This window comes from Gnatocerus cornutus, chromosome 7 (genome assembly GCF_029298725.1).
Source record: "Gnatocerus cornutus isolate USDA-ARS CGAHR chromosome 7, icGnaCorn1.1, whole genome shotgun sequence".
Taxonomy (NCBI): domain Eukaryota; kingdom Metazoa; phylum Arthropoda; class Insecta; order Coleoptera; family Tenebrionidae; genus Gnatocerus; species Gnatocerus cornutus.
Genome location: NC_142239.1, coordinates 14,153,993 through 14,181,177, shown reverse-complemented (window position 1 = coordinate 14,181,177; position 27,185 = coordinate 14,153,993). Strand labels below are relative to the sequence as shown.

The window sequence follows — 27,185 nt, the reverse complement described above, 5'->3', positions numbered from 1 at the left end:
TCAACTCTATTATCCTGTTAATAAATAAAAGTATCGTTGGATTTAGTTGTACACCTGAAGAAGCACAATTCCAAGGTTGTGGAAATAAAACACAAATTAAAATAACTCGTTGTTGAAATAAATAAATCAAAAAAAAAATTATTTACAGTAAGTACAAAGTTTAATGGCAACAAACAGGTCTTCGGAAAGTAGGAACTAAAATCACATTTCTTCAGTCATTGTCGTCTTTCTTCTTCCGCAATTTTCCTTCCCTTTGTATCGTTCGCGTTACAAGATCGACACAATCCGCCGTTGCGGGTTCATCACCGTTTACGATGCTCGACAGAGTCATTATGTAAGAACAAGCAATGCGCAAAACTGACAACTTGGAAAGTTTTTGGTTGTGAGAATAGGACGGAATCGACCTCCTCAAAGTGTCAAAAGCGGCACTTATGGTATGCACCCTCGTTCTTTCCCTCGCGTTCGCCTCGATCCTCCTTTCCCTCGTCATGTTCTTGTAATTCCTCTGCTCCCGTCTTTGAGGTTGCCCTAATCCAGGGAAAGCCTCCACCGACCTCAGAATAGTCATCTCCGCCTCCTCTGGCGTCATAGCCGCCCCTGGATGCACCGGAACTCTTTCTTCATCCCGTTTCTTTAACAACGCCACCGGTTCTTCCTTAATCGGCGACGGCGGCCGGAAAAACCCCCCGGTGGGCGTCGGAGGCGGCACGAAACTCGGCGCCGCTTTCGGACTCCACGGCCGAAAAGGGTGCGCTTCACTGGAATTTGTTTCACTTTCCGCTTTCACTTTCAAACACATGCGTTTTTTGAGTGGCCCGGAAAACTCCTGGACCTTCCTCGGTTCAGCGCACTTTCTTTTATTCCGGAGGGAAATTGGGGAAATTTTCACTTCCACACTATCCTCGCTGGAGTCAGTCGGAGAGTGCACCTCGTCGTACTCCATGGTGGTGTGTGGAAATTGAGTCAGAGGCTTTCGTGGTCCATTTGTCATCATGTTCATGGAACACTGAACAGAGCTGCACTTGTGCGATGTTCACTTGCTGGAGGTCCAAACTATACTAAGTTGACATGAAATGTTGTGTAGTAAATGTGAATAGGAGGGGTGTGGGCGCCCTATGTTGGCGCCAGCTGTCTCGCCGCTGTTAGTGTGAGAAGTAACAGTCTTGCTGGGTTTGGAATGCATGCTTCTGGCAGCAGGTGCTTGCCTGCGAGATTATAAAGAGAGCCCTAATAATCTCGACCTGAACGATTTTAGCGGAACCGGGCGGAGGTCATTTAACACAACAATTCTTATTTAATTACGATTGTTGGACTAAAACTGTAATTATCCTAAACGGGATAATAAGCGCCACCTGGAAAACCAGGATATAATGGCATCTGACCTTCAGCTCCGGGTACCTGCAATTCTTAATTGTTTAATGATAGACAATAATGCGCTGTTTTATTGCCGCGTGAGAAACACACATTTATTATTTATAACGTTATGTTAACATAAATCTGCCTCCATCATGTGTAACACTATAATCATGATTATGCTGTAAAATATCGCATGAGTTTATTTTATTCTACTCACGAGTCAGTCCAGAAAAACTAGAAAAAGGACCGGAGTCTATCAAACAACTCTTTTTTTGACCAGTCCGGAAACTGAAATCTGGAATACGATAACTGTTGATTTATCATTTACCATAATTAAGTGATTTATTATTATATGCAAATATTATCAATTGTTAATAATGAGAAGTCCAAAAAGAGGTTGGCGCCACGTGAAAAAACTCCGCTCGAAGGCGTCGTTCTGTCACCCGACCTTCATATCCGTGTACTTGCAACGATTGTTAATTACATAATAATACGTCAAGTTAATAACATTAGTAAGAATAACCGACGTGAGAACTATCCATTCATTTCCTCCAAGTCACGCTGTGCTTTTTCCTCAACCAAATTAATTTCATTACGATGGAAATCTCACTAGGATTAAATTTCTAAATCGAGACAATAAATCGTCGTTAATCCGGTTTTATTTTTGGCTAAAAACATGAATAGAGGATGTGATTGCTTTTCTTTTATCTTCTTCTTTTATGACTGACAATGGACGATAGATAACGGCTGTTAATGACTGGTCGCTTGTCGCCGCAAAGACCGCCTGCTTCGAGGTTGGAGGTTATTATCTTTTGTTGTGGCTCAGCTGGATTAGGCAATGCTTGTATTTTTTCAATGTGAGCTGTTTTCACTGAAAAAAGATGATATGCTGGGGGTATTTTATCAGATTTTTCTTGAAATTTGTATGGGATGGATGAATGGAAATGGTTCGGTTTTTTTCAAACAATAGTCGTGTAATCAGTTCGATATAATGGCCATTTATTGACTATGAATGTGGGTGTATGTTATGCATACGATCAAATAGATACGTGAATTGTGTTTTAATTGTTGTTATCAGCAGAGAGCGGAACATGGAGAGAGATAATTATGATTTAAAGTGAACGTGTGCCTAAAAATTATTACAATAAATTTTTAATAAGTAATATTTAAAAAAGAGAACAAGGCAATTTTATCAAAAGCAATAGAAATGATGTTTCTAATTACATTTTGAATTTTGATTAATTGTAATTGAATTTGACTCACTTTTACGTATAATTTACTCAAATTTAGTTCAATAAAATTACCACAATGTTGTCTAATTTGGTTAAATTTAATATGACCCACACCAATTTGGATTAAGACACTTAACCGAACAATTAAATCTTAAAATTGGTTAAATTGAATTTTTTTGGGCAGTCTAGATTACTACTAATCGTTTTATCTCAAATTTGTATTAAATCAGCAAGTTTTTGAACAAAGAAAATTTTGCAACTCTTGGCGAACATTTATACTTTCAGAAATTTCAAAAGATTCAAAATATATTTTACGATAACCGCTTGGCACATCAATTTGGAAAGGTTTTTGCCAAAAGTGATGATGCGCCCACTATTAAAATGTAATGTACATTAATGTAAATGTAAGAAATATGTATGTACTCAAACGGAATTCTTGTCATAATTTTTTCTTTTATTTATTTCATTTTCTATTCATAGTAAACTTCAGCCAATTTAGATGTATGTAATCGAATTTAGAACATTGCAAGATAATACAAGATTACAAGATAAAGCAAATTTGGTGGATGCGCCAGGCCTATTTGTTGTTTTAAAGTAAAATGCACAAGTTTTGGCTTCAGTTTTCCTAAACGCGTTTATTTTCTAGTAGTTTTCACCGAACTAATCGCAGAAATCTTCACAGAACCGATTTTCAAAATTTCAAAATTACTGCATTTACCATGGCATAGTTTCAAACTTCAAATTTTTGCCCAAATTTTCGACTTGACGTAGATGTACAGTTTGTTCCAAGATTTAGTGCAATTATGACTTTGACTTTTTAAATCTTTTACAGCCACCTTACTGCAAACTTCCATAAATATAATAACCCTCGAATTTTACCGGTTAGGTGAAATTCCTGCAAGTCGACTAGCTTAGCGATTATCATTCTCAATGAGCTGTTAATGATTTACAAAGTCAAAGCCATAAGCACACTAGACAATTGGGCGAACTGTATGTAGATTACATTTATCGAAACATTGAAAAGAATGCCTCCAAAATGACGGCAATTTTTTGAATAAAATATTTAACGTTTAGAATTGTGCATATTTTCGAAATGGATTTCTAGTATGTATTAAAGTATATAACACCAACACTCCAAAAATCCAGAGAATTACGAAAATTAAAGTAGCAGTTTGATGTCCCTAATTTTTTTTAGATTTTTTTACACATAAAATAGCAAACTTTCTCGTTTTAGCCTCAGCTCAAGCAGCATTTGCTGGAGAAACGTAAAATTTTTACAGTGCGAGATTTGTAAAAAAAAATTTAGCCGGGAAACCATCTAAACCTGAATTGACACATCTCACAATTCTTGCAGCGTCACTTGCAATTTTTAATATATGGCGCTACGAATAAAAATTTTTTTTTTATTTTGAAGGTGGAAAAATTATTTTAAATAACGTAACTACGTGTGTAAATAATCCCACTGAGCGGCCAGTATAATATGACATTTTTGCCGCACTGCTACAGCTTTTCCGCACTGAAACCGCCAATGCTTTTGTATCATTGCCATGCGTTCATTACAAGTTAAGAGGTCAAAAAGTCTAATTTTTCAAATATTCACATAATGAAGCCAAAACGAATTTTAAAATTGGTGGATGCGCCAGGCGATTTTATTTTATTTCCACTTCTTTATTTCTCAATATTGTTTTTACAACTACTATACCTACCGATAACAATAGCTTGGATGTGCCGCTTGTGAGAAATGAACGCAGAGCCTATGCTATGAAATACATGCACAAAGTGTGTCAGTTTCCTTTTGCATGAAAAAATTGTCAATTCAAACCATCTGGTCTGCATTTATTTAATACCATTAATGGTCTGCTGAGTCCGTTGATTTTTACAACCTGTTTAAATAACTTGAATTTCTGTTCGAATCAAGTAAAAAATCAATTTTATCACAACCTCTTTGACGTACGATGCGTCAGCCATAAATTCACAATTCGGAAACTAATTTATAGCCCCTCGTCCGGAACATCCTGTCAAAGTTGTAAATAACAATTTCTGACTTAAGTAATTGAATGGGTGCTCTTTAACTTTATGACGTTTGTATCTACCGCCGCCCGTCGTAAAAGAAGTCACCTATTTTCCATAACAATTCTTTGGGTTTTGGGAGGTGGAAGTCGTGCCAATATAACCATATTTGAAAATTGGCGAATTTACAACAGAGGCGTGCGTGGAGTTATTTTGGTGACATAAGTAATCGAGAAAGTTTCTTATTCCCGGTTGTATTTTTGGGATAACAGCTGCGGCGTCGAGAAAGATGAGGATTAACAGCTAGTTGCGCAATAAATGTCATTTTAATTTTTTTCTTCTGTGTGGTATTGAAAGAAATGGTGCCTTCGTGTTTCTATTTCAGCAGATGTGAATGGGTTGAGAATTTAATGAAATGATTTATTTGTTTATCCTGCTCCGTTGATATTGCATTTATTTATCTTTCGTGTTCCTCCTACCCTTTGTATAAACAAAATTCGAAACACCTGGGTAATTAGTTCGCGTTTTGTTATTGACAGTTTTATATCAAGCAGACATCTGTCAGTAACGTCAATAACGATACCATTTCCCGTTAACGTTACCACATTACTTTCATTGTTACTGGCGTGGAGGAAATAACCTGAAATAACTAACGAAACTGGCTCTTTGAAGTCAGACGTTACGACCCCGTCGCAACGGGTTAGATGAAGACAATTTATAATCCCATCCACATCTGTACTCTCCATGTGTGTTTTCTTATCTGAGGGAATCCAGCGATATTATTTTAGTGGCCAGCTGTGCTCCATAAAACACAACCGGGATCAAATTCAGTGATTGATACCAGCACATTCCGTCACCCACGAACCATTATCTAAAATTAGTCGTCTCGCTTCGTTTTTAATTGTTTGTCCTAGCAACACCTGTCGCCGCCTCTGCTCCAATCCTTTTAACTCGTAATAATGGAATCGTCGTAAATTACCATTTGCGCCTCGTCCCGAGTAATGGGACGTCCCATGAACGTAGGTGTGAAATCGGATGTCTGTCCGCTGGCTGGGATGCTGTATAGTGCGCCACTGGCTGGAGCAGTGACCGTGGCCAGCTGGCGCCAGAGTCGCGCCATAAATAATACCGCACAAGTAGTGCTACAACGGAGGAATGCCACCGGCCAGATGGTCGCTCGTCGGAGGCCAGCGAGGTTCATTTGCACCATGAACATTCATTTTGTCAAAAAAAAGATCATTTTTGAAAAGAAACAATGTCGATCTGTTAGGCTGGCTGCATTGGTCAAAGTTGGCAAATGGCAATCCAAATGTCAGCTTTGACAGCGAACAGAGCGACCAACATGGAAAAAAGTGCAAGGCCTGCTGTAAAATTGTATTTTACTCTGTTTAAAAAAAAAGTGGTTTCAATGTGATCACTGCGTATGGTTTTAGAAGTAAACAGTGTCAGTGTCATAAAATATCAATATCTGATGTAGATATAATTTTATGGTTGCTTTTTTCTGCCTCGATAATATTTTTACAGTCGCTTGACGTCACATTGTTTTCAAATATGTATGTAATTAAAAATATTACTATGTAACTGGAATGTTTCCATCAGTTGTTTATTGTATGTTCAATGTTTTGAGTTCAAGTTTTTTCATAATTCAAACAAATCGTTAAAAAAACGCTCTGTATAGTTTTAGGTATTGAAAGGTGGAATTTTCTATCGAGCGATCATATAAAAACTCATCAACTCAGTTATTTTTGGAATTCCATAGCGTGTCCTTAATTGCCACTTTGACAGCTGCCAATTTTGAAGTTATTAGATTGGAACTGTCTTGAAAGGCAAAAAAAAGGAAAGCATGAGTACGTGTTGTGATTAATTTTTCATAAGAGAATTTTTTTCAATACGATTCAAACATGATGGTTTTGTACAGATTGTTTATTAAAATTTTTACATTTTCTAGTTGACAACGTCAAATTACTTGACAAAAACAATTTCAATCAAAGGCATGACTTGAAATTTTAAAGCCAATTGAAGATAACAAGATTTGATTAAATATTTCAGAAAATTGTTTTTATTTTGATCGGATTTACGTCTCTTATGACTTTGACTTTTTGAATTCAGATTGTAGTATTATTCTTGGATTTTGTTAATTGTTAACATTTTCTATACAGGGTGATGAAAAAACGGCTATGCTACCTACCGTGTTTTAATTTTATCCAGAGCCAAAACGAAATTTGTGATTTTTTAACTAAGATAGAAGCTTTATTTTTTAATCCATCAAACTCTGTTTGGTTAAAATTTTTATAACAATTTTAATGTTAGAGATTGGATTTTTACAGTTAATTACAGTTTGTATCAAAAAAGGAAAAAAAGTGCTTTAAACCAAGTTTTAATAGTACCATTTCTTGACTTTGTCAAAAATTTTTGATGTTGCAACATTGTAAAGCTTTCAATTATAGTTACTTAGTTACGGAGACTGCCGACTGTAAAATTTTATTAGAAAGTGTTAAGCAGCAATTTATTAAGATTAATTTTGCTTTGATTTCTGATTTTAACAGAAAAGGACATGATACTTCCACTTATGGGCGTCTTTTTTCTTTACCATGTATAACTTTATTGATTTAAATAAGTCTTTTCTATGAAGACTAATTTTTTAAACATACCCAGAGTGATATTTAAAAAAAAGTTTGTTTTTTACATCAATTTTTTTTTTAATTGTGCTATTTCTGTTTATCCAATTCAAAAAGCACGGAATTTTAATAATTACCGGAAATAAAGATTTTAAAAGAATTTAAAGGTAGTTTGAAAAATGCAAGAATAGAAAATAGAATCCTAAAGAAAAAGTTGGCAATTTTTTTTTATTTTATTTTTGTTTTTCTGTTTGGATTTTCTTAATTTCTTTTAGATTAGGCAGAAAACCTGTTTAGATTATCATTATTATGTTTTTGTATTGCGTTTTCTCTAAATTTTATTTGGACTTTCTAAAACCTTTCTGATATCAAGTCGAAAGAATCTAAAGAGTTCGTTTAAATTTTTTAAAATTTGGAATCTTCAGCACCTGAATGAAGGATCTAAAAGATTTTAAAGAGAATTTTAAATATTTTTAGGGAATTTTAAAGAATCCTGGATGCAAACTAATTCACCTAAAGGAATTCTTAAAAATGATGTCTGATTCTACGTTATAATCGTCGGATTTAATGTAATATTTTGAATTATTGGCCGGTTTACCCATAATTTAAATGAAATTAAGTTCATCTCACCTCTAATTAGACGATTGCTGACATTTGATTGGCAGAAAAGCTATCATATATCACTTTAACGTGGCGTTAGAAATTTAACGCGAATTAAAGATTTAATTTAGCTTCTGTAAATCGGACGTATAATATGTATTGAATTGTTCAAATTTTCATTATTTAACGTTAAAGCAGCCGGACTCACAGAATTACTTTAATTTTGAGTGGTTCAAATGAAAATTTTTGTTCAACAAACGTTTTAAAAATAACCAGTTGCTAAATTTCAATTTGTCTTCCACTTCTCGATTACTCTTATTTTCAATAGACATTTTTAAAATTTTAGTAGTTCCTAACTTTTTTAGTTTTAAACTGTTGAATTTACAGGAATTTTTAAAATTCTAGATCAGTTTGCACGCTGAAAAAATCCCTATTTACAGAATTAAAGAAAATACCAAATTTTGTAAAAATGGTGGATGCGCCGGATTTTTAAAAATAAAATTTCTAACTTTTGCGCATACGGTCAAATTTATAATTTCATGTTTTTTGTAGAAAAGGCTAATTTTTCAAAAAAGTACACAAAACGACAAAAATTTTCGAAGTTTTTATTATGGAATTTAGTGAATGTTCTCTAATCTAATTATAATTAAGCACACATTTTTTATATTCTACAATTTTTTTTGAGTTTTTAATGTTTTGTTTTTTTTATAATATTTATTTATTTATTTATTTATTTTATTATTATATATTATTGTTTATTATTTATATCTTTTCAAAATAAATTTTCAAACACAAAACAAATATTTTCTATTGTTTGTTGGAATTTCATTCGATTTCATTTTTTTCATTCATTCTATAAAGGTTTTTGATTCAATACAATCAATACAATCCATTGACCAAATGTATGTGTACATGCTTTCTGAAAAAGATCACTGATATTAATGTATAGATAAGTTTTCATATTTCAGGAGAAAATACGCATTTTAAGTCAAACATTTTATTTTCAGATCGAAAAGAATTTTTATCGTCTAACTTTCCCCGTATTCTACAGGTACGCCTGTAATTTTTCCTACTAAATTTAATGAAGTAGTGGCAAAACAGCGATTGACTTTTAAAATCGTGAAAACATACGAGTATGAGTAACCTTTATACTAATGTCGGAGAACTTTGCAAAATAAAAGAGTAAAATTTGTTCTCACAGTTAGATGTTCAAGGAAGTGATGATTACATTTTTATTGTGCTTAAGTACATAAATATATATTATTGTTATGAATAATTCAACTATAATTTCTGAAAATTGCCGAAGCTCACGAGGCTAATCATAATTGCGTTGTTTTCAATGTCAGCTGCGTGATCTTCACGTTTACACATAAAATCTATAATTTTTCGCAAACGCCTGTAAATATTAGTGCAAACTTTATTTTCGACGTAAGAAAAAAACCGCGAATTTCATTGCTATGTAAGCAAACTTATATCTTCTGTTTACGTCTAAATCTAAATGTGATTCATATCCACCGCATTTCTGCTTAGAAAATAAAATATTTCCCATTTTTCGGTCCACTCAAGTGGTGCAAGCAACTCGTCCTGCTATTCTCGCTCGCCACAAAATCCCACTGATTTACAACATCGCATCTGTGCCGCCTCCTCTCCTCCACACGTGCATGTCTCTCTCATCATAGATACACATTTTACAGATTTGTTTTCAATTTGTTGAGGATAATGTGACCACATGGTCGGCGAAGTTGACGTCACCACAAGCTGGCAAGATTCGAAAATAGCACCAGCTCACTGGTGGCACCGGTGCCGTTTTCTTCATTGTTCGCTTGTCAAAAATACTCATGACGTTTACAGGAAAAGTTTGTGACGCAGTTGGGGCAGTTACGACGCAATTAACGGTTTGTAAACGTAAAATTTGGAATTGCGAAAGCTGGCGCCAGAAATAGACGCTGCTGCCACCAATTTGCGCGAGGTTCTCGCACGAAAAATAAGTATTTGCGTTAATAATTTTAATGTACCTTTGAGAACGTTTTAAATAATAGTTTCGTTGAAATCGAGTAAAAAAATCCGTGTGAATTAACTGATTTACAATCAAAACGCGCTCGCACCATCGTTGTTTGTTTGTTTACAAATTTCCGCTTAATTTGTTTGTTTATTCAGGAAAAGCACAAACAAGTGGCGAGTACCAAAAATAAATAAAATCTAACGTTGCTAAAAAAGGAAAGGCCAGGTGAAAGTCGCCACTGAAGAAGACACCTGTCACTTGCAAATTATTCGCCACTCTGCCAATAACAAACAAAGAAAAATTAATAGCCCCTCTGTCACTTGTTCCGGCAAAGAAACTTGGTAAACGACTCGTATAATTCCTTGCAATCTGCACGGGTGAGCAAAGAAGTACTGAAGACGTAAAAGTACCTAAAATAAATAAAAAAATTAGAAAACGTCACGTTTATCTCTAAAAGTTGGATGAGTTTTGTGACAGAAGGCAAATGCCGGCGAGACAATAAAATCGTTTTTGTTTCCTCCTCGGATCGTCAATATTTAGCTGTTAGCAACGGTAAAGTGTTGTTTGGTTGTTATTTGCAAAGATTCTCAGAACAGATGGTGCATCTGATGTTAATTGGTTTTCAACGGGTTCTTTATATGGAGAATGTCATTTTTGCAATCAAAAACAGTTCTGTGGCGACAAGTCTGGTGTGGTCGCAAGCAAGAAATGTGGACGGTTTGTAATTAAATTTACAGTTTTAGTAATGCTTGCAGAAATCAATATTTAGATGCAAGTTTGAGCGAAGTCAAAGATGACCTAAAAAATTAATTAGATCGAAATGAATTAAGAAATAACAGTGTTTCGTAACTTCCAGTCAATGAGATGTAAATCTCGGCTTTGGGATGCATCGCAATCATCGAATTTCAAACATCTGGTGCCTGGTGCAAATCGAACGGTTTTAATTTATAGGCATTCGAATATTTCACTGTTGTATAAATAGATTCCAGAAATTTTCCGAAACCTTTTGTAACAGTTTGAGTCTTTAGCTAGGAATAAAATTTTGTTTTTGTCAATTTAATCATAGAACTGTTGACTTGAAATTCTCGAGAACACTTCTCAGTGTTTTTACTTTTTTAGGATTTCTTTGGAAAATTGAGATGACCTAAAATTTTCTGAAATTCTCTAGTACAGATTTACTTATATTTAGGTTTCTTCGATTCTTGATACTCTACAATAATGTTTATATTTATTTATTTTATAACTTTTATAACTTTAAGATTTTTGGCCGAGTGTTTTTGATTATTTTCTCGTTTTTTTTTTGTTTCTTTGGGATTTTGAGATTCTCTGAAATTTTACGTTATGCTAGGACAATTAGATTTACTGAAATTCTCTAGGATTCTTCCTAGAGTCCTTTGGGAATTCTGGGATTTTTTAGGATTCTCTGTTTCTACATAATTATGTTTCTTTATTTTTTGATTGTTTGTATTCCTCATATTGTTTTTATCTGGATTCTATTTTTTTTTTATATGTATTTGGAGTTTGGATTTCGTAAAAAATCAAGATTTTTGGGTGAAATTTTTCCACTTTCTCTAAATTCTACAGGATTTTTAAATTTTTCTGAAATTTTATGACATTTTGGAACAATGAGATGCTTTGAAATCGATTGAAATCTTCTAAAAATTTCTGGATTTCTCGAGTGTCTTCAGGATTTTTCAAGATTTTATTCAGATTTCTGGAGATTGTTTTAGGATAGTCCTTGCACTTTTTAAATCTCTCCAATTATTGCGACTCTTTAATTGTTTGTATTCTTCATCTTGTTTATATTTGAAGTTTAGATATTTTAAAAAATAAAGATTTTTGATTGCAATCTTTCTATTTTCTACATATATTAAATTTTTTCAGACTTTTTTAGGTTTCTTTAGAATTTTGAGATTCTCTGAAATTTGACATTCTGAGACATTCTTTGAAAATATGTATCTGTATTCTGTAGGATTCTGCATGATATTTCAATTAATATTTGGAATCCTTCAGTTACATTTAAGTATCTTCAAGTCTTTGATTCTTCGTTTTTTTCAGATTCCACTAATTTTTCGTACGCTTTGAATTATTCTTGTTGTTTATTGGAATTTTTCACATTTTTATGAATTTATATTTCCTGTTTATGAATTTTTATTTTCTGTTACAATTTTTTTCTACTAAAATTTGTATCTACTTTAGTGTTCATCATTTCACTTTATTCTATCTTTTCTTTAATTTTAATTTATTTTTATATGCTCTACATTTTCAAATATCGCATGCATTTTTTGTTTTTTAAATGTAACGTTTTTGTTTTTTTAATCGTGTTTCAAAACTTTTTCTAGTCTATTTTACATGTATGATTATTACACTTCTGATTGCACCAAGTTTAGTATTTGCGGAAAATAAAGTTTGTTAGCACCAAATTGTTTATAATGCACTTATCTACGTAATGTTCACACAAAATGCACAACTTTAAACGTGTTTTCATTTTGATAGTTTGTTTATTTGGTTTATAAACGTAAAGTTAATTAACACTTAATTTAGTGCTTATACTATTTATTTATTTATATCAATTTTATTGAAAGTTTCTGTTGATATTAGCAACAATTGGGCAAAACTGCAGTCTCCGGTGAATAGCTAATTGGAACAGGCGCCAGTGGTTGAGCGTTTTGAGGGTGTTTCGACCTCCCGGAGTTATGTCAATCATCTTTTGTCGTCTTATAATGGGCTTTTGCACTTTTGCATCACTATTTAGTCCGACTCTTGTATTTATAAATATAACAGGCAATAACAATCATGTAAAGGCGATGTTCCATAACTACAAATTTGAACGTGGTGCCAAAACAAATTAAGCATGGTCCAAAACGAGCGAACTGCGCCGTTATAAAAGCTCCTCTCGAGTTGATGAATCGTTTTAAATGCAAGTTTGTCAGTTTTTGATTAATAGAAGTAGGTGTTTGAGAATGCCGTCGAAGAAAGTGCGAGTTTCCTCTTAACTATAAGATCGCTCCCTTTATATCTCGTCGTAGGCGTCGCGAAGAAATACCTCGCGAAGCGTCTCGCCAGGTGTGTTTTAGTCTACACAACTGGCGGCGTATGTAAATATAAAGCGTCGGCGGCGTCAAAGTGGCGCCGCGCTGAACCTTCGCCGCTCACTCATTCCTCCTGTCACCGACACAATGCACGATAAAATTAGCCGCGTTCACCATCGGAATGTGGTCAGATGGTCTTTCGTCCCTCATCTCCTCGTCATGGACGCAAACGTGAAGAAATCGCGCCCTCTTTCCAAAATAGCCTAAGCGCAGGTGTCAGAGTGGCCCAGTAAAAACCGGGAAACTACGTTTTCGGAGAATCGTTAAATAAAAGCAACCGACAAGAAAGACAAAGAAGTCTGGCAAAGAGCCGCTCCTTGGCGTCAGCTAGACGCGAGCTTCGCTTCTATTCAACATCCATTCTGAGAAGGACCGGACCGAAAGGCGGCGGAAATGATACGATCGCCGCCGCCGCCGGAACAGATGTGTTGGACGCCTACTAGTTACGAGGAATCCCAGATGTGCACTTGACTTCTCTGTTTAGGTTAACTATTAGATTACGGAATAACATCTGGAGCTGGGACAGCTCGTAATCTTTGGGACGAAAAGCATGGAAAAAAGATTTATGGTGGTTAATAAGCCGGAAAGGAAACTACAAATTTGTAGATAAAAGATAACTTCAGTTTGCTTTGAAGACCAAATAATTTGTATCATTATCATACTAAAAATTATTGTTCACAATTTCAAAAAAACATTTTCTGGCGAACTTTTTTTTTGTATTTTTTGGGCTATATCTTTGGGATGCCTTGCATCTTTTGAATCCTTTTTACAAGATTTTTGGGCTTTTTTCTGTTTTATTGACTTTATTGCATTATTTCTTAGATTTTTATTCTTTCTTCTTCGCTACATCTATCACTGAAATTGTTTTACGTTTCATGGATTTTGTAGTTCGTTTAAATTAATTTTTATTTTTTTTTATTTGAATGGAGTGGGACTACATTGCCTATAATTTTCAGCTTATCCTTTCTAATTTTTAGAAATTCTACGTTTTTTGTGTCTACTGAATTGCTGAATAGTTTCATTTTTAATTTCCATTGCTTTTTTAGATATTTTATGTTCTGAATTTTGTGAGTTTGGACCTCGTAAAAAAATTAAATATTGGTTTGAAATCTCGACTTTTTAAATTTTTTTAAAGTTGTTTGAGATTTTATGACGTTTATTCTTTAATAACAATCTATGGAGAAAGTGGTTTGAAATTCGCCCGGATTCTTTAGGATATTTCAAGGTTCTTTAAGATTCCCTGAGATTTTGGAGGATATTATTCTAATTATACAGGGTGTTGAAAAATAGGCGCTTATGCTACGTACCTTGTTGTAGCTAATTCTTTCCTGAGTCCAAAATTGAAAACCAAATTGAAATATTTGCATTTTTAACTAAGATAAAACCGTTTTTTTTTTAAATGATCAAACTCTATTTGGTTAAAAATTTTAAACAATTTCAATCGATAAAAGGAAAAAAAAAACTGCTTTTAACCAAGTTTTTTGAAATTTTGAAAGTACAATTTCTTGCCTTTGTAGATTATTTTAAAACTATACCAAACTTCTGATATCGACATCTCGCTTATTTTTTCGAGTAAACTTAAGTTATTATACATAAGTGTACGCAGAATTTTCCGCAGATTCCAAATGTGGGATTTAAATTCAGATCCGACAACAAATAACTGAGTTATGGCCGATCAAAGTTTCGGAAAGTTGATTTTCATTTTTCGTAATTTTTAAAGTTAAATATCTCGGAAACTTGAGATATTGAGATACGGTTTGCGCCATTTTTTTTCTCGGCTCATTTTACGTTAGAAAATGTTCTCAAAAGCCCAAAATTTGATAGTCAATTTTTCGCGAAAAAAAACTTCTACAAACGATGAAAATTTTTCATTTTTTTTATTTTTGGCTATAACTTGTAAACTATTTGTCCGATCGATCTCAAATTTGCCCAGTAGATATATTTCGAGCTCCTCTTTCGACTGATGCATAATTCAAAGCTGTCGTTTCAGTTTCGTTTCATTTTGAAAACAAAATCACCCTAAAATGACGTCTTCAAAACCGTTTTTGGCTAATGCCTCGTTTATTTATTAAGCAAACTCAAGAAATCTGGGCTCAATTTACGCAGAATGTCACGCTGAATCCAAAAACATGAGAATTTTCAATTTTCGTCAACAAATAACTGAGTTATGGTTGTTTGAATTTTTGGGTTGTCTTCAGAGGGCCAAATTTTTGAAGGTTCGAAACAATTCGTGCTCGATATCTCGGAAACTATTTCATATATTGAGATGTGGTTTACGCCATTGTTTTTTTCGCGATTTTTTACATAAGAAATAGTTCTTTGATTTTTCTACAGTCGAAATTTGCAAATTTTCGCAAAAATTTATGACTAAAACTATGCTAAACTTATGATATCGACATCTCGCTTATTTTTTCGAGTAAACTTGAGTTATTTTACATCAGTGTGTGCAGAATTTTCCGTAGATTCCAAATCTGGGATTTAAATTCATTTGAATTTTGAATTTGAATTTGTGAATTTTTTGTAATTTAAAAATTCACAAATCCAGCTGTCACTTTGCACACCGGCTTATTCCACCTCTCAACCTGGCTTAGTTTAACACCGTGCTAACTTGTATTTGAACCGCTCAAAAATGTTTGTGCAACGTTAAAATTAATTAAGTCTGGGTTAAGTCAGATTTGAACCGGTTCAAATTTTAAACCGTGTTTCTGCAACCGGCCCTTAGTGTTAGTTGTTTAGTTACAGAGACTTCCGAATGTAAAATTTTATTAGAAAGTGTTGAGCAGCATTGCCAATTTTATTCTTTGAAAAAAATCCGTATGGTAATAAGGAATAGGTTTAAATTAATTTTGCTTTGATTTCTGAGATAACTGAAAAGGACTTGAGCGTCTTTTATTCATCTCTTTGTAGATTTCAGGATTTTCTAGGATTCTTTAGATGTTTCAGGTTTCTGCAGAATTTTTTATTGTCTTTGTATATATTCGCTAGAACTTGCCAGTATTTTTTAGATTTTTTCGAGCATCTTGGGATTTTCTGGTATTCTCCAGTATTGTTTAATGTTTAATGTATTTCGGGTTTTTGCAGTCTGATTATTGACTAATTCATAAACAAATTTGAATTTCCCATGTTTATTTTTTTCATTATCTTTGTAGCTTCTCTTTTTTGAATAATTATTTTAATTTTTTATGCTTATTCATGATTTTTTTAATTTTTCGAGTCAAATTTCTATATGGTTTAGTGTTTTATGTTATTTATCTTTTTTTTTAGTTCAAATCGTTTTCTTCTTTTTATTTAGTTGATTTAAATCTTATTGTATTGGTCATTTTTTCTCAAGTTTCCAGGCTGCAGGATATTTCAGAATTTTTAAAATTTTTATTTAAAGGATTTCTAAAGCTCTTTAGACGTCTCGCGTTCTGTAGAATTTTTGGAATTCATTCAATTCTTTTCCAGGATTTTGTTTTTTATAGGATTTTTGAGAAAATTGCGATTTTTCGAAATTTTTTTGAACACATATTATTTGCATTCTCCACGGGACTTTTTAAGAATCTTTGAGCTTTTCTAAAATTTCACGATATTCTTGGATAAGGATGTAGTTCATTTAGATGCGTCCTCCAGAATTTAGAATTTTTTAGAATTCTTTAGGCTTTTCTGAAATGCTCTGGAGTTCTCTAGTTCTACAGTAAAAAGAATGAAACTGTACAATTTCTGCTAAGCATGAATGGGCTTTTCCGCCACCCACACCTCCCGCCCGCCAAAAAATCCCTGTGGGAAAATCTCATCGCATCAATTTATCACTTGAAATGTCATCCGCTTGTTCCGTGCACCGCCCCGATAAAAGCTGACCTTTTTTCACTCTAGCATACCCATCAAACACTGATAACGCTAATGTGCGTCTGGGCGTCAGCCTAATTACTCCCGCAATTAAAATAATAGTAGTTGCACGTCGTTAGCTAGCGGCACCGGAATGAATTCATCCAAAGCAAGGCAAAGTCAGTTTATTGTCGGGGGGACCCCGATAACATCACCTGTGCGAGCGGCTCGATGGCACCTGTCTAAATTGCCGTTGCCTGGGGTGGGGTGCGAAGAGACACCTGTTGCGTCCGTCTGACCTTAAGCTCACGCGCTACCTGGACCTCGACAGACGATTCAACAGATTTGCATTTCAAGAGGTTTTAATTGAAATCGATGCTAGAATTAGATGCAGCCTCCATGATGTTTACGCTGGAACTTCCGTTAATTATTTATTTATGTTCGCGAAGGAAGCACATGTGAGATCGGAACGCACAATACCAGGAGGCCCGGAAATGCGCTTGTTTTCGCTTCATTTAGCCTATTAGGGTTATGTGTGACATGTGGCACTGCTGCTGCAGTGTAGCTTCTTTTAATCTTTAACTTCTTACTCTTGGAGTTGATTTGTTTTCACTAGAGAGTCTAAAAAAAAGTGTTAAGAGTTTTCCAAAATGCGGGGAGATGGTGTTTACAGTGGGCACCCACGATTTCTAAATTTATGTACACAAGAATTTACAGGCAATACAGCGAGCTGCAAAGTTAACACGTTCATATTTATGATTTTTAAAATTTTTTTGATCAGTTCGTTTCTTCCTTTTTTGGAAGTCTTTCTTTTTGGTTTCATCTATTTTTGCGCTTCGTTTCAGGCAAAATTTTTTTTTTTACAACTTGCGTTTTTTGTTTCGATTTTTCTTCAATTTTTCAATTTGATTTTCACCTTCTTTCATTATTTTTCTTCTTACGTTTCTGATCACCGCTTTCCACTTTTTCACTCACTTCTACTTTCTTTTGCGTTTTCTAAATTTTCCTTTTTTTCATCTATATGCCATTGTAGGTAATTTTTTTTTTTGGATTCTGTATTTGATTTTCACCTCCTTCTTTGAATGCTTTTCTTCATAGGTTTCTCATCTTCACTTTTCATTTTTTTCGCTCACTTATTGTTCATTTGCGCTTTTTATTTCGATTTTTTTTGTCCATATACAATTTGTATGAGTAATTTTTTACTTAAATTTTTCAATTTGATTTTCTACTTTCTTCTTTCATTGTTTTTCTTCTTGCTTTTCTGATCTCCACTTTTCACTTTTTTCGCTCACTTTTGCTTTCTTTTGCGTTTTCTATTTCAATTTCCTTTTTTTTTTGTCTATATGCCGTTATAAGCATTTTTTTTTAATTTTGTAATTCGATTGTCACCTTCTTCTTTCATTGCTTTTCTTCTTACATTTCTCATCCTCACTTTTCATTTTTTTCGCTCACTTATTTGCACTTTTTATTTCGATTTTTTCCGCTCATATACTATTTGCATGAGTAAATTTTTCCTCACTTTTCATCAATTTTACATTTTTTTGCGTTTTCTATTTCATTTTCTCTCTTTTTTAGATGTTCTACTTTTTTTTTATTTTTGTTTTCTTATCTTTCAGATCCCTACTTTTCTTCTTTTTTTTTGGCTTTTAATTCCAATTCTTTACATATTATCTATTGGATTGTTTTAATTTATTGTGTCTGAAAAGAATGTGGACAAAATTTAACGTACATCAAAAGAAAATTTAAAAACGCAATTCAATTTTAAGAGAATAGACGAAAACTAAAGAGAATCCAGAGATAAACAGAACTGAAATAGCATTTAGAGAAGGCAAAAAGAATCTAAAGAGAATTCGGACAACTTAGAGGAATTAGAAGGAACGAAAGAGAGTATTTAAGAAAAATCTAAACAGAAATTACAAGAGAATTCGGGAGAATTTCAAAGAGAAATAAAATAAGTTTAGTCTACAGAGAACGTAAAAAGAATCTAGAGATAACACAAGGGGAATCTAGAAAATCCAAAGAAAATTTATTCCGATTCCCAATGTTCTTGGAAATATTGCTAATATCCTTATTTGTTACCACCTCTTTTTTAAAATTCCCGGCCAGTTTCTAAAGTAATTGTGTTCTTGCAGTGTTCGCTCACACCCTGAGAACTTTTCTGGAATTCCGATTGCATTCCTTCAAAAATGAAAAAACTGATGAGAACTCCATGCATGTCTCAGTGTCTCCTTTTTCTGCGCGAATCTGAATTATAATGACAAACATTGAAATGTAAATGGCATCAGGAATGCGACCTGTTCGAGCTCAGAAGTGCTCATTTCCCAGCAGAATCGCGTTTTTCATCATCCATATTCACTTTTCTTTTCCGGAAACGAAGCGCATCATCGCCACATGACGCTACAAAAAGCACTCAAGTGGATTTCTGACAACCACATTGCTGGTTTCATTGACACATCTTCAACTGCTCCTCGTCTCTTTGTGATAATGAGGGCCTGAAAACCCAAAATTCGCCTTTTTACCTGACTCGACCCCTCGGCTTAAATTTTTAATAACAAGTCGATCTCTGCCTTTGTTATTTATCCGTCAAGAGTTTCAAAGTGGTCAAGGGTTTTATGGGGTGACGGCTATCAAATTTCACTTTACAGGTGTTCTATTGTTGCACGCACGGACGCAAAAATAGTCAATGCTAAAAACGGTGAATGTGCAACTTTTGCGTAACGGTGCAGCGGCATTAAATGTGTTCTGTGATGTACTGGAGGAAAATCAATAAGCGTTTATTTTTACGAGAATCAGTTAAATAAATGCAATGGGTTAGCGATCGGCACCAGGTGTTCCATGCCGGGAATATTTTCCAATTTGATATCTCAAGTGGCGACATATGCCGTTGATATAATAAATTTATTAAGTCAAGTTCAATTTTCGAATTGACCTTGGCTTTCATCTGGCGTCTGTTGATCAAACTTTGTTATTGTTGATACACCAATTAAACGTTCTCGCAATTTATGACTCGGCCGATTTTTCACCACTTTTCTTTGAATCTTGATGGCGTTTTTATCGGTTCTTTATTAAAATCGTAAAACTTCGTACCACCTGAGCTCAGTTTCACAGAAAAGAGTTTATCTGCGACTCGACGGCGCCGTAATTATTGCCTTCCATTACCCTCTGTTTTATTTCTTTTTTTCCTTTGTTCACAGCTTAAAAAAATTCAAGTGACTCATAAAAACGCAATTCGCGACGCATAAAGGAAGCGAAACTCAGTGCACCTGGCACCTTATTTAGAAAATAGAACTCGACATAATCCCTTGAGTGTGACCATTTATGGTGAACCAGTGCACACGGCGGAATTCTCGCAGGGTGAGGCGAGGCGAGGCAAATTTCAAGATAGTTCAGCAAAAACACCGAAAGATTTGTAGTGATTGCGAAATCTTTTTGTGCGGGATGGGCTTCCCCGCCCCAGGGGCGGCATTAACCCCGTCCAGCGTCCGAGCGTGGGCCGTGGGAGCCTCGCTGAGGATAACCGGTAGGCAGAAGTTGGCCGCCTGACCATATAAGCGCGCGGCTGCCTGGCGCCAGATGTTGATCTGCAGCAGCCGCCAGCGCCGACTACTTCAGAACACCACCTGCAGAGAGCGGATTCCACATTCCAAATACGGAATTCATGCCAAAAACGGATGAAAACGAGGCAGAGCGCCGTGACTACCGAGATTGAAAAAGGGAAAATGTCGTTAATTATGTTGTTTGCCATTGGGAAACTATTTCAGATATTTTAATTAATGAGCAAACAGACGGTGGACGAGTTATGAAGTTCGTCGGTTTACATCGGATTGACCAACATGAATATTTATGTGTTTTTTAAGAACGGCTCTTGGGATTCGGATTTTTTACGGGAGAAAATGGGGCAGCTGTGCACATGTTGCGACTGTCGTTTTTTATTTCTGAGAATGCATTATGGAAAAAATGTGATTTTGTGATAACGAAGACACTCCTCGAAGGGTTGCTAAGCAAAACGCGCATCTGCGGTCTAAATAATCCTGAATCCTGCCTCGCCTTGCCTCGCCATTGGAACGCCATCTTTACTATATTATAAAACTAATTTCCGAGAAATCGCCCAATCTTCCATTACCTCAAATGCGTTCCCGTAACCTATCATTACATCTTCGCCGCTTCTTCTCCAGTGGCGTCTCATTAAAACCAAACTGGCTCCTTGTATTTTTATTTCTCAATTCTCCAAAAATGTCGCCTCGTAAAACCGTATCTATGCATTAAAAGCACGAATATGGTCATGATAGCAAATTAACAGGTGTCATGTTTGTTGTTTATTTAATAAACAACTCATTAACTGAAAGGCTAAAGTTTTATAAACAAAAAAATTGATGCAAACGTCCTTGAGCTAACAGTAATCGCCATATCGCGTAATAATCAAATTCCATCTCACATCCGCTTCAGATCTCGTGTAATAACACGGTTTATGTGTTGACACCGGCGCCAGGCACGATTTCTGTTTTTACGGTATTTAGGTGTGGTCTTGGGAGATTGGGTTTCCAATTGGGGATGATTTCTGAGTGGTTGTCTCGAATTGACACTTTTGGGGGTTTCCACCACTACTGAAAAATAAGAAAGTTGACATTTTTGTCTACAGTATTGGGTGATGCAACCCAAAACACATATTACTGGATATTTTTATACAGAGTGATCAATTTACCCGAGAACGTGTGTCTGAACTTGACTCTAAAACTCCAAATAATTGACATATGCCGGATTATGACGCATATCAAGACATACGTTCGCCAACTAGATGAATACATAATTTCGTATAATTTTGTGATTGGCTGAAAGGTGGGCGTGAGGGTGACCACTGCTCTTGTCAACAAGTCATTACACCACTCGTGCGATAAAAAAGAGGCGCTTTAGCTATTTGCGTAATTTCGATGTTAATATTCATGATTCATGAAATAGTCAGTGGTTGTGGTGGGTCACAATATTGTGAGTACGTTTTAATGAACGTGGATTACGTATAGTCACGTGTGATGATCAACGAATTGTTTTAAAGCTGTAGCGTTTGTTTACGTGGTCATTTTGATGTCACAATGTTTTATTTCTCTCAATAATAGTAACGAAATTGATGTTTACTGCAACTAGTTTTAGTTTGCTTAACATATTTGCAAATAGGTTGGAATTAGAGTGGTGTCTGGCATCCTATTAGATCTTGCAGTTGCTAATCAAATTTGATTTAACAGAAATTCAGGAAAAAACAGTGTGTGTAACTTGCGTGAGGTGAAACAACCTTGACCCACCTAGATCCCACCCCTATGTCATCGTGTTATCGTAATGAACGTCTTGTCGAGGATTTAACATGTAATTTTTCCTTCTTTGCGCTTCTTTACATTCGCGATGCGATAAGATAAATTTTCCAGGTGAGCAGCATACGAAGTTATGGAAGGAAGCAGATGGTTGCGACAGGTTTGGCAGATGCACCGCACCTGTCCGGGTCTAACAGTCCACCTGTGATGGTAAACAGGCGTGCAAACACAACCTGCCTAAACTACCCATCGCCTTGCTATCATCATTACGTTATTATCTCGATGGTATTCACCTGTGCCATGTCGCAGCCGTTCTTAATTGAAACAATAGATTTTTATGATAGTACTAACATCTGCTTTGACTTTTTGGGCCACACAACGAAGTCGTTATTTTTAAAAGTGACTTGGAAACGTGCGAAGTAGCTTACAGCAGCGAGTTCATGGCTTGGTTAATCAAGGTCATTAAAACTGTAATGACCGTATAAACGAGCCTAATATGGAGCGTCCTGATTAAAAATCTTTTTTAATGGAATTGTGGGAGAAAAAACTCGATGATGAGAAACACGATTTTGGAATTACATATTTCGTGGGGCGAAATTCAGTTTTGGTTTATCTATTTTATTTGGGTCAATTTGGGTTTATTTCAAGGTTATCTGGGATACGTTTTAGGTCTATATAAAGCCTGGCACTTCATACATTTTTATCTATTCCTAATTTGTCATTTGGGTGAAGGTTCTGAAAGCCAGAATAGTACAACTAAACTGTTTTTTCCTCTCATTCAGTCATTTTTATTTAATTAGAATTTTTTATGAAAAGATTGACGTTGTATTGATGGGCTTCATATTTTTTTTGTGTTGGTACCATCGAATTTGATAGTTTAGGTGTTAAGGTAATAGCAGTACTACCAACCCTTTCAAATTTCAGAGCTTACTTCGATTCTGTTTCAAAGAAAAAAAAATAGAAAAATTGGGGACATTTAATTTAGCACAATAAAATGCAAAATTATCAAGAAGATTTTTACATTTTAACTGATCAAATTAAAAAAAATTGTTTATTTGTGGAACCATAAATTTAAAACTTGCTTAAGTTACTACTCTTGTCTTCTTTATTCGGCATGCCAAAATGCAAAATTTTTAAATTGATAGATCGAATTTTGGAAATTTTTGTTTGTTAACTGACCAAATTGTTTGAAAAAAAAATCGTAAACTTGTTATTTGTGGAACTATAAATTTGAATTTTGTGGAAGTTACTACTTTTGATTTCTTTATTTGTCACGCAAAAATGTAAAGTTCTCAAGTTAATAGGACGAATTTTGAAAATTTTTATCTTTTAACCGATCAAATTTCTTAAAAAAAAAATTGCAAATTTCTTATACATTGGAGCTTAACAAAACGACTGCTTCAAAGTATGCAAGAGACAAAAAAGAAAATTATGACTGAAGAATAAAACTTAGATAGTTCTATAAAAGAATTTTATGATGAAGAAACCTCCTGAAGACCGTCGTAATTGCGGCGCCAATAAAAGAAAAAACTGTGAAGATGTTGAGGAAAATATGGAGGTAAAGAAGCAGGAATGAAGATGAAAAACAAGAACACGGAAGGCGCCTCATCACTGGCATAACAGAGGTGATGCTGAAAACCTGAAAAAATCCAAAATTCTTCCATTTTAAACAGATTTTTTACCATTGCCATTGGTAATAATGATAAAATAATGAAAGTGGAATAAAAAATAAACGAAGAGTAGCAACTTCTTCAGATGTCATTAGTGTGAGGCCAAAAATAAATGAATTGCAGAATTTTTACTAAAATGGCCAGAATGACATCATAGACATAAATTGTTCTAAAAATTAATAAGAAATCTATTTTTTAAACAGACCATTCTTTAAGGCGTATTATTGGTTGCCTATCTACCCGACTAAAATACAGTGTTTATTCGGAGTTCATTTATTTTAAATATTTGTTTATGTTCACTGTTCAACTGTTTTTTATTAATTAAGCTATGTAAAGCATTACCTTAAAGACTGAATTTCAAATTTGCTTCGTTGTTTCATAAAAAATCTGAAGTTCTTCACCATTTTCATCACAAGAAGTAGGTGGTACTTTTTTATCTATGTATTATCTCAATTTAATCATCAATTTTATGTATTTGTACAAGTTAAAAACAACATTTATCGGCGCCACTAAAACAAAACGATCAAAAATAAAACTGGCTCCTCACATCAGACCATATTCTAACTAACAAGCGCCATAATCATAAAGTCGTGCGGTGATTAGCAATTTAGCCGTTCCGGTTAATTTCCATTACTACATAGATAAGTTCAAGGTTAATATGTAGATAACACCGATAATTATCAGCACCTTCCGTATAATGTTTTTCTACATTATTTTCATCCTTGAGGTGTCAAAATATTGTCTACAACGTTTTCGCTGAAACTATGAAAGGAATGTTTCAAGTCAGCGGAAGTAGAAATGTGCGGAAGGAAAACTGAAACCAAGTAATCAAATGGCGCCACCAGTGTGCTATCATGTTTTACACCTTATCTTTGTGATTGTCATAATTACATAGTTTCGTCAACACTACACTCACTTTCGTTCCTTTAGTTCAGCCTTGAACTTAATATGATTATCTTAAGCTGGTGTACTTAAGCAAATTAGGTATTATTGGCATCCTGTTGTAAATCTTAATCTTTTTATTAGTAAATCTAGACCTTTATAGATTGTACTGTAAAACAACTATATCAAACATTCGGAATCCGCAGGGATTCCGCGATAAGATAACACTTCTTACATAAACCCATTCCAGGTACACCACGTTAGAACCCAAAATGGAACGCCCGAAGATTTTAATGACGAATCCGACAATCCCCCAGGTTGCCTTCGACCTCCTGACCCAAAGCAAGTAAGTTACTCTAATTACTACCACAACAAAAGTAACGCAATTCCAGTTGCGAAATCATCTCGACCAAAGACAGCAAACGCGCGTCTATTCTTGAAAAAGTCTCCGGAGTGGACGCACTTTTTTGGGCGACGAAGGAGAAACTAGATGGGGAAGTTCTAGACAGAGCCGGTAATCCGTCGTCCTCTCATTCTTATCATTAGAGTTTTTCTTAGGTCCTCAGATGAAAGTCGTAGGAACTATGTCAGCAGGAATTAACCAAATCGATGTGGCTGAATTAAAGAAACGGGGAATCAAACTGGGCAACACGCCGGTTGTTTTGGACGATGCGGTGGCCGACGTTGCTGTTCTTCTAGCGTTAGCCGCAGGCAGGCGTCTTCAAGAGGGGCGGTTCAAAATAGAACGGTAACAAACCACCAAAGGCGAAGAGACCTCAAATTTATATTTATTAGGAACGAGTGGACACCAGGCTTGACGTGGATGCTAGGAAGAGATATCGCCGGATCAACTGTTGGGGTTGTTGGACTTGGAGGAATTGGTCAAGCGATTGTAAAGAGGTTGCAAGGGTTCGCGGTGGGGAAGTTCTTGTATACTGGTCATAGGGAGAAACCAGAAGGTATTTCAATCAAAAGCAGATTAGTTTTAATAGTTTCCAATTAGAGTTAACTCGGGTTTTACTCGCTAACTGAATTAGGGATCTGTTTTATCGCCCATACTTACAGGGAAGGAATTAGGGTGCACTTTTGTCTCCTTGGACACTCTGGTTAAAGAGAGCGATTATGTGATAGTTGCGTGTCCTTTGACTTCGGAAACTACACTCATGTTCAACGACGATGTATTTTCAAAAATGAAAAACACTTCGGTTTTTGTCAACATCAGTAGAGGCGAAGTTGTTGATCAGGGGGCTCTCATTAAAGCTTTGAAAGAGAATGCAATTTTCGCTGCAGGTCTTGATGTGATGACGCCAGAGCCGTTACCAGCAGACCATGAGCTAGTGAAACTCCCTAATTGTGGTAAGAATCTGTATTTAAGTCCTCTGGGTGTTAAAATTTCGGATTCTTAGTATTAATGCCACATCTGGGTAGTGCAACTCTCAACACTCGCAATGCAATGGCTGACTTAACCGCAAGAAACATCCTCATCAGTCTTGGTGGTGGAGAAATGTTCACTCCAGTTTGTTGATTTTATTCACCATAAAAACTTTATATTACATTTATTACAACAGATATATTGTCAGTCGATGAAGTATTAACTCTTCTTAACCAATTAACACAAACCACTCTTAAACTCTAGGAAGGTATGTTCAGTTACTGATACAATAACATTCTTCTGTTCGCGTCTCCAATGTTTGAAGAAATAGAAACTTACAATAATAACAGTAGTTATTACTACTAGAACTACAGCACATAGGGCCACAGAGTTCAGATATGATATAGGAAAACCAGCGTGGATCGAACAGTTTGATTCTTGTTCGTCGTTACCAGAAGGACAGTGGCGCAATCCGTCGCACCACAAATCGGAGCTGATGCAGGCTCCCAGCTCGGGGCAACTAAAAGAGAAAATTCTAAAACCGTTTCTTTAGTTTGGTGAGTTTACCTGTGAGGACAGTCGGGCGGGTTGATCATCAACATGGTGCTCGGTAGAGTCAGTGCCGGGTTCTTGGACACTTCCATCCACGTCACAGCAAAGTTTCCAATTTCCCGCTGTAGGAACTCAATAATGAAACTTCTCGAATTTTTATTCTGGATCTTTCTATAAGAAAAAAGATTCCATCCCTCCGAGAACATCTCGACGACATCATCGATGCTTTCATAATACGGGCAGATAATTCGCACGTCTTCCGTTCTTCCAGCTGGATACACAAGAATTCGATTTTTGCTAGGACATAATCTGGAATCTCTTTTGTTCATTCCTTTGATTTTCAAATAGATGAAATTACTAAGCGAGTCTTCAGGTTCGATCAACCACGGTTGATGCAAGCAATAAGAGTTCGATTGGTTTTGTTGGTAGCTGTGCTCGTTCTGTTTCAAAGTTTGTGCATTGTTCCGTACGGAAATCTCACCACTGGAGCCCTTAAGCCTTCGACTTTTCCACGGATTCAAGCAATTACTCTCGCTATGAGTCGGTATAAATTCGTAATTTGCTTCAAAGAAGTAATTCCTGTAATCCTCGGTGATTTTCATGCTGCTGACAGAGAATTTCACCACGACTTTTCTTGCAGTTTTTGTAATTAGAGTTAGAGCCTCGGTGAAATTGCTGCAGAGACAATCTCG

General features: G+C 35.2%; 3 protein-coding genes across 6 annotated transcripts in view; 1 reads left to right on the top strand and 2 right to left on the bottom strand.

Moving 5' to 3' along the window:
- Positions 1-26,157, top strand: part of LOC148171329 (glyoxylate reductase/hydroxypyruvate reductase-like) — a 32,642-nt gene extending 6,485 nt beyond the window's left edge. For 2 of the 4 annotated variants that reach the window (XM_088040881.1, XM_088040884.1), the window contains exons 2-7: positions 24,820-24,915; positions 24,962-25,083; positions 25,128-25,317; positions 25,365-25,528; positions 25,635-25,925; positions 25,976-26,157. In XM_088040881.1, the coding sequence (XP_087897007.1) occupies positions 24,820-24,915; positions 24,962-25,083; positions 25,128-25,317; positions 25,365-25,528; positions 25,635-25,925; positions 25,976-26,094 (982 nt within the window). In that variant the 3' untranslated portion in view covers positions 26,095-26,157. Of the gene's footprint in view, positions 1-24,011; positions 24,106-24,564; positions 24,672-24,819; positions 24,916-24,961; positions 25,084-25,127; positions 25,318-25,364; positions 25,529-25,634; positions 25,926-25,975 lie in introns of those variants that run through there. The other 2 variants (XM_088040883.1, XM_088040882.1) reach the window with 2 other exon arrangements.
- On the bottom strand, positions 97-1,089 carry net (atonal bHLH transcription factor 8-like protein net). The gene has a single exon (XM_088041073.1). It carries the CDS (start codon positions 998-1,000, stop codon positions 212-214), a length of 789 nt encoding a protein of 262 aa, XP_087897199.1. The 5' UTR covers positions 1,001-1,089; the 3' UTR covers positions 97-211.
- Positions 26,060-27,185, bottom strand: part of LOC148171328 (uncharacterized) — a 13,888-nt gene continuing 12,762 nt past the window's right edge. The window contains exons 7-8 of the mRNA XM_088040880.1: positions 26,509-27,185; positions 26,060-26,461 (exon numbers count right to left, since the gene is read on the bottom strand). The exon at positions 26,509-27,185 is cut by the window's right edge and continues 813 nt beyond it. Coding sequence (XP_087897006.1) covers positions 26,179-26,461; positions 26,509-27,185 — 960 coding nt within the window. The 3' untranslated portion in view covers positions 26,060-26,178. The remainder of the gene's footprint in view (positions 26,462-26,508) is intronic.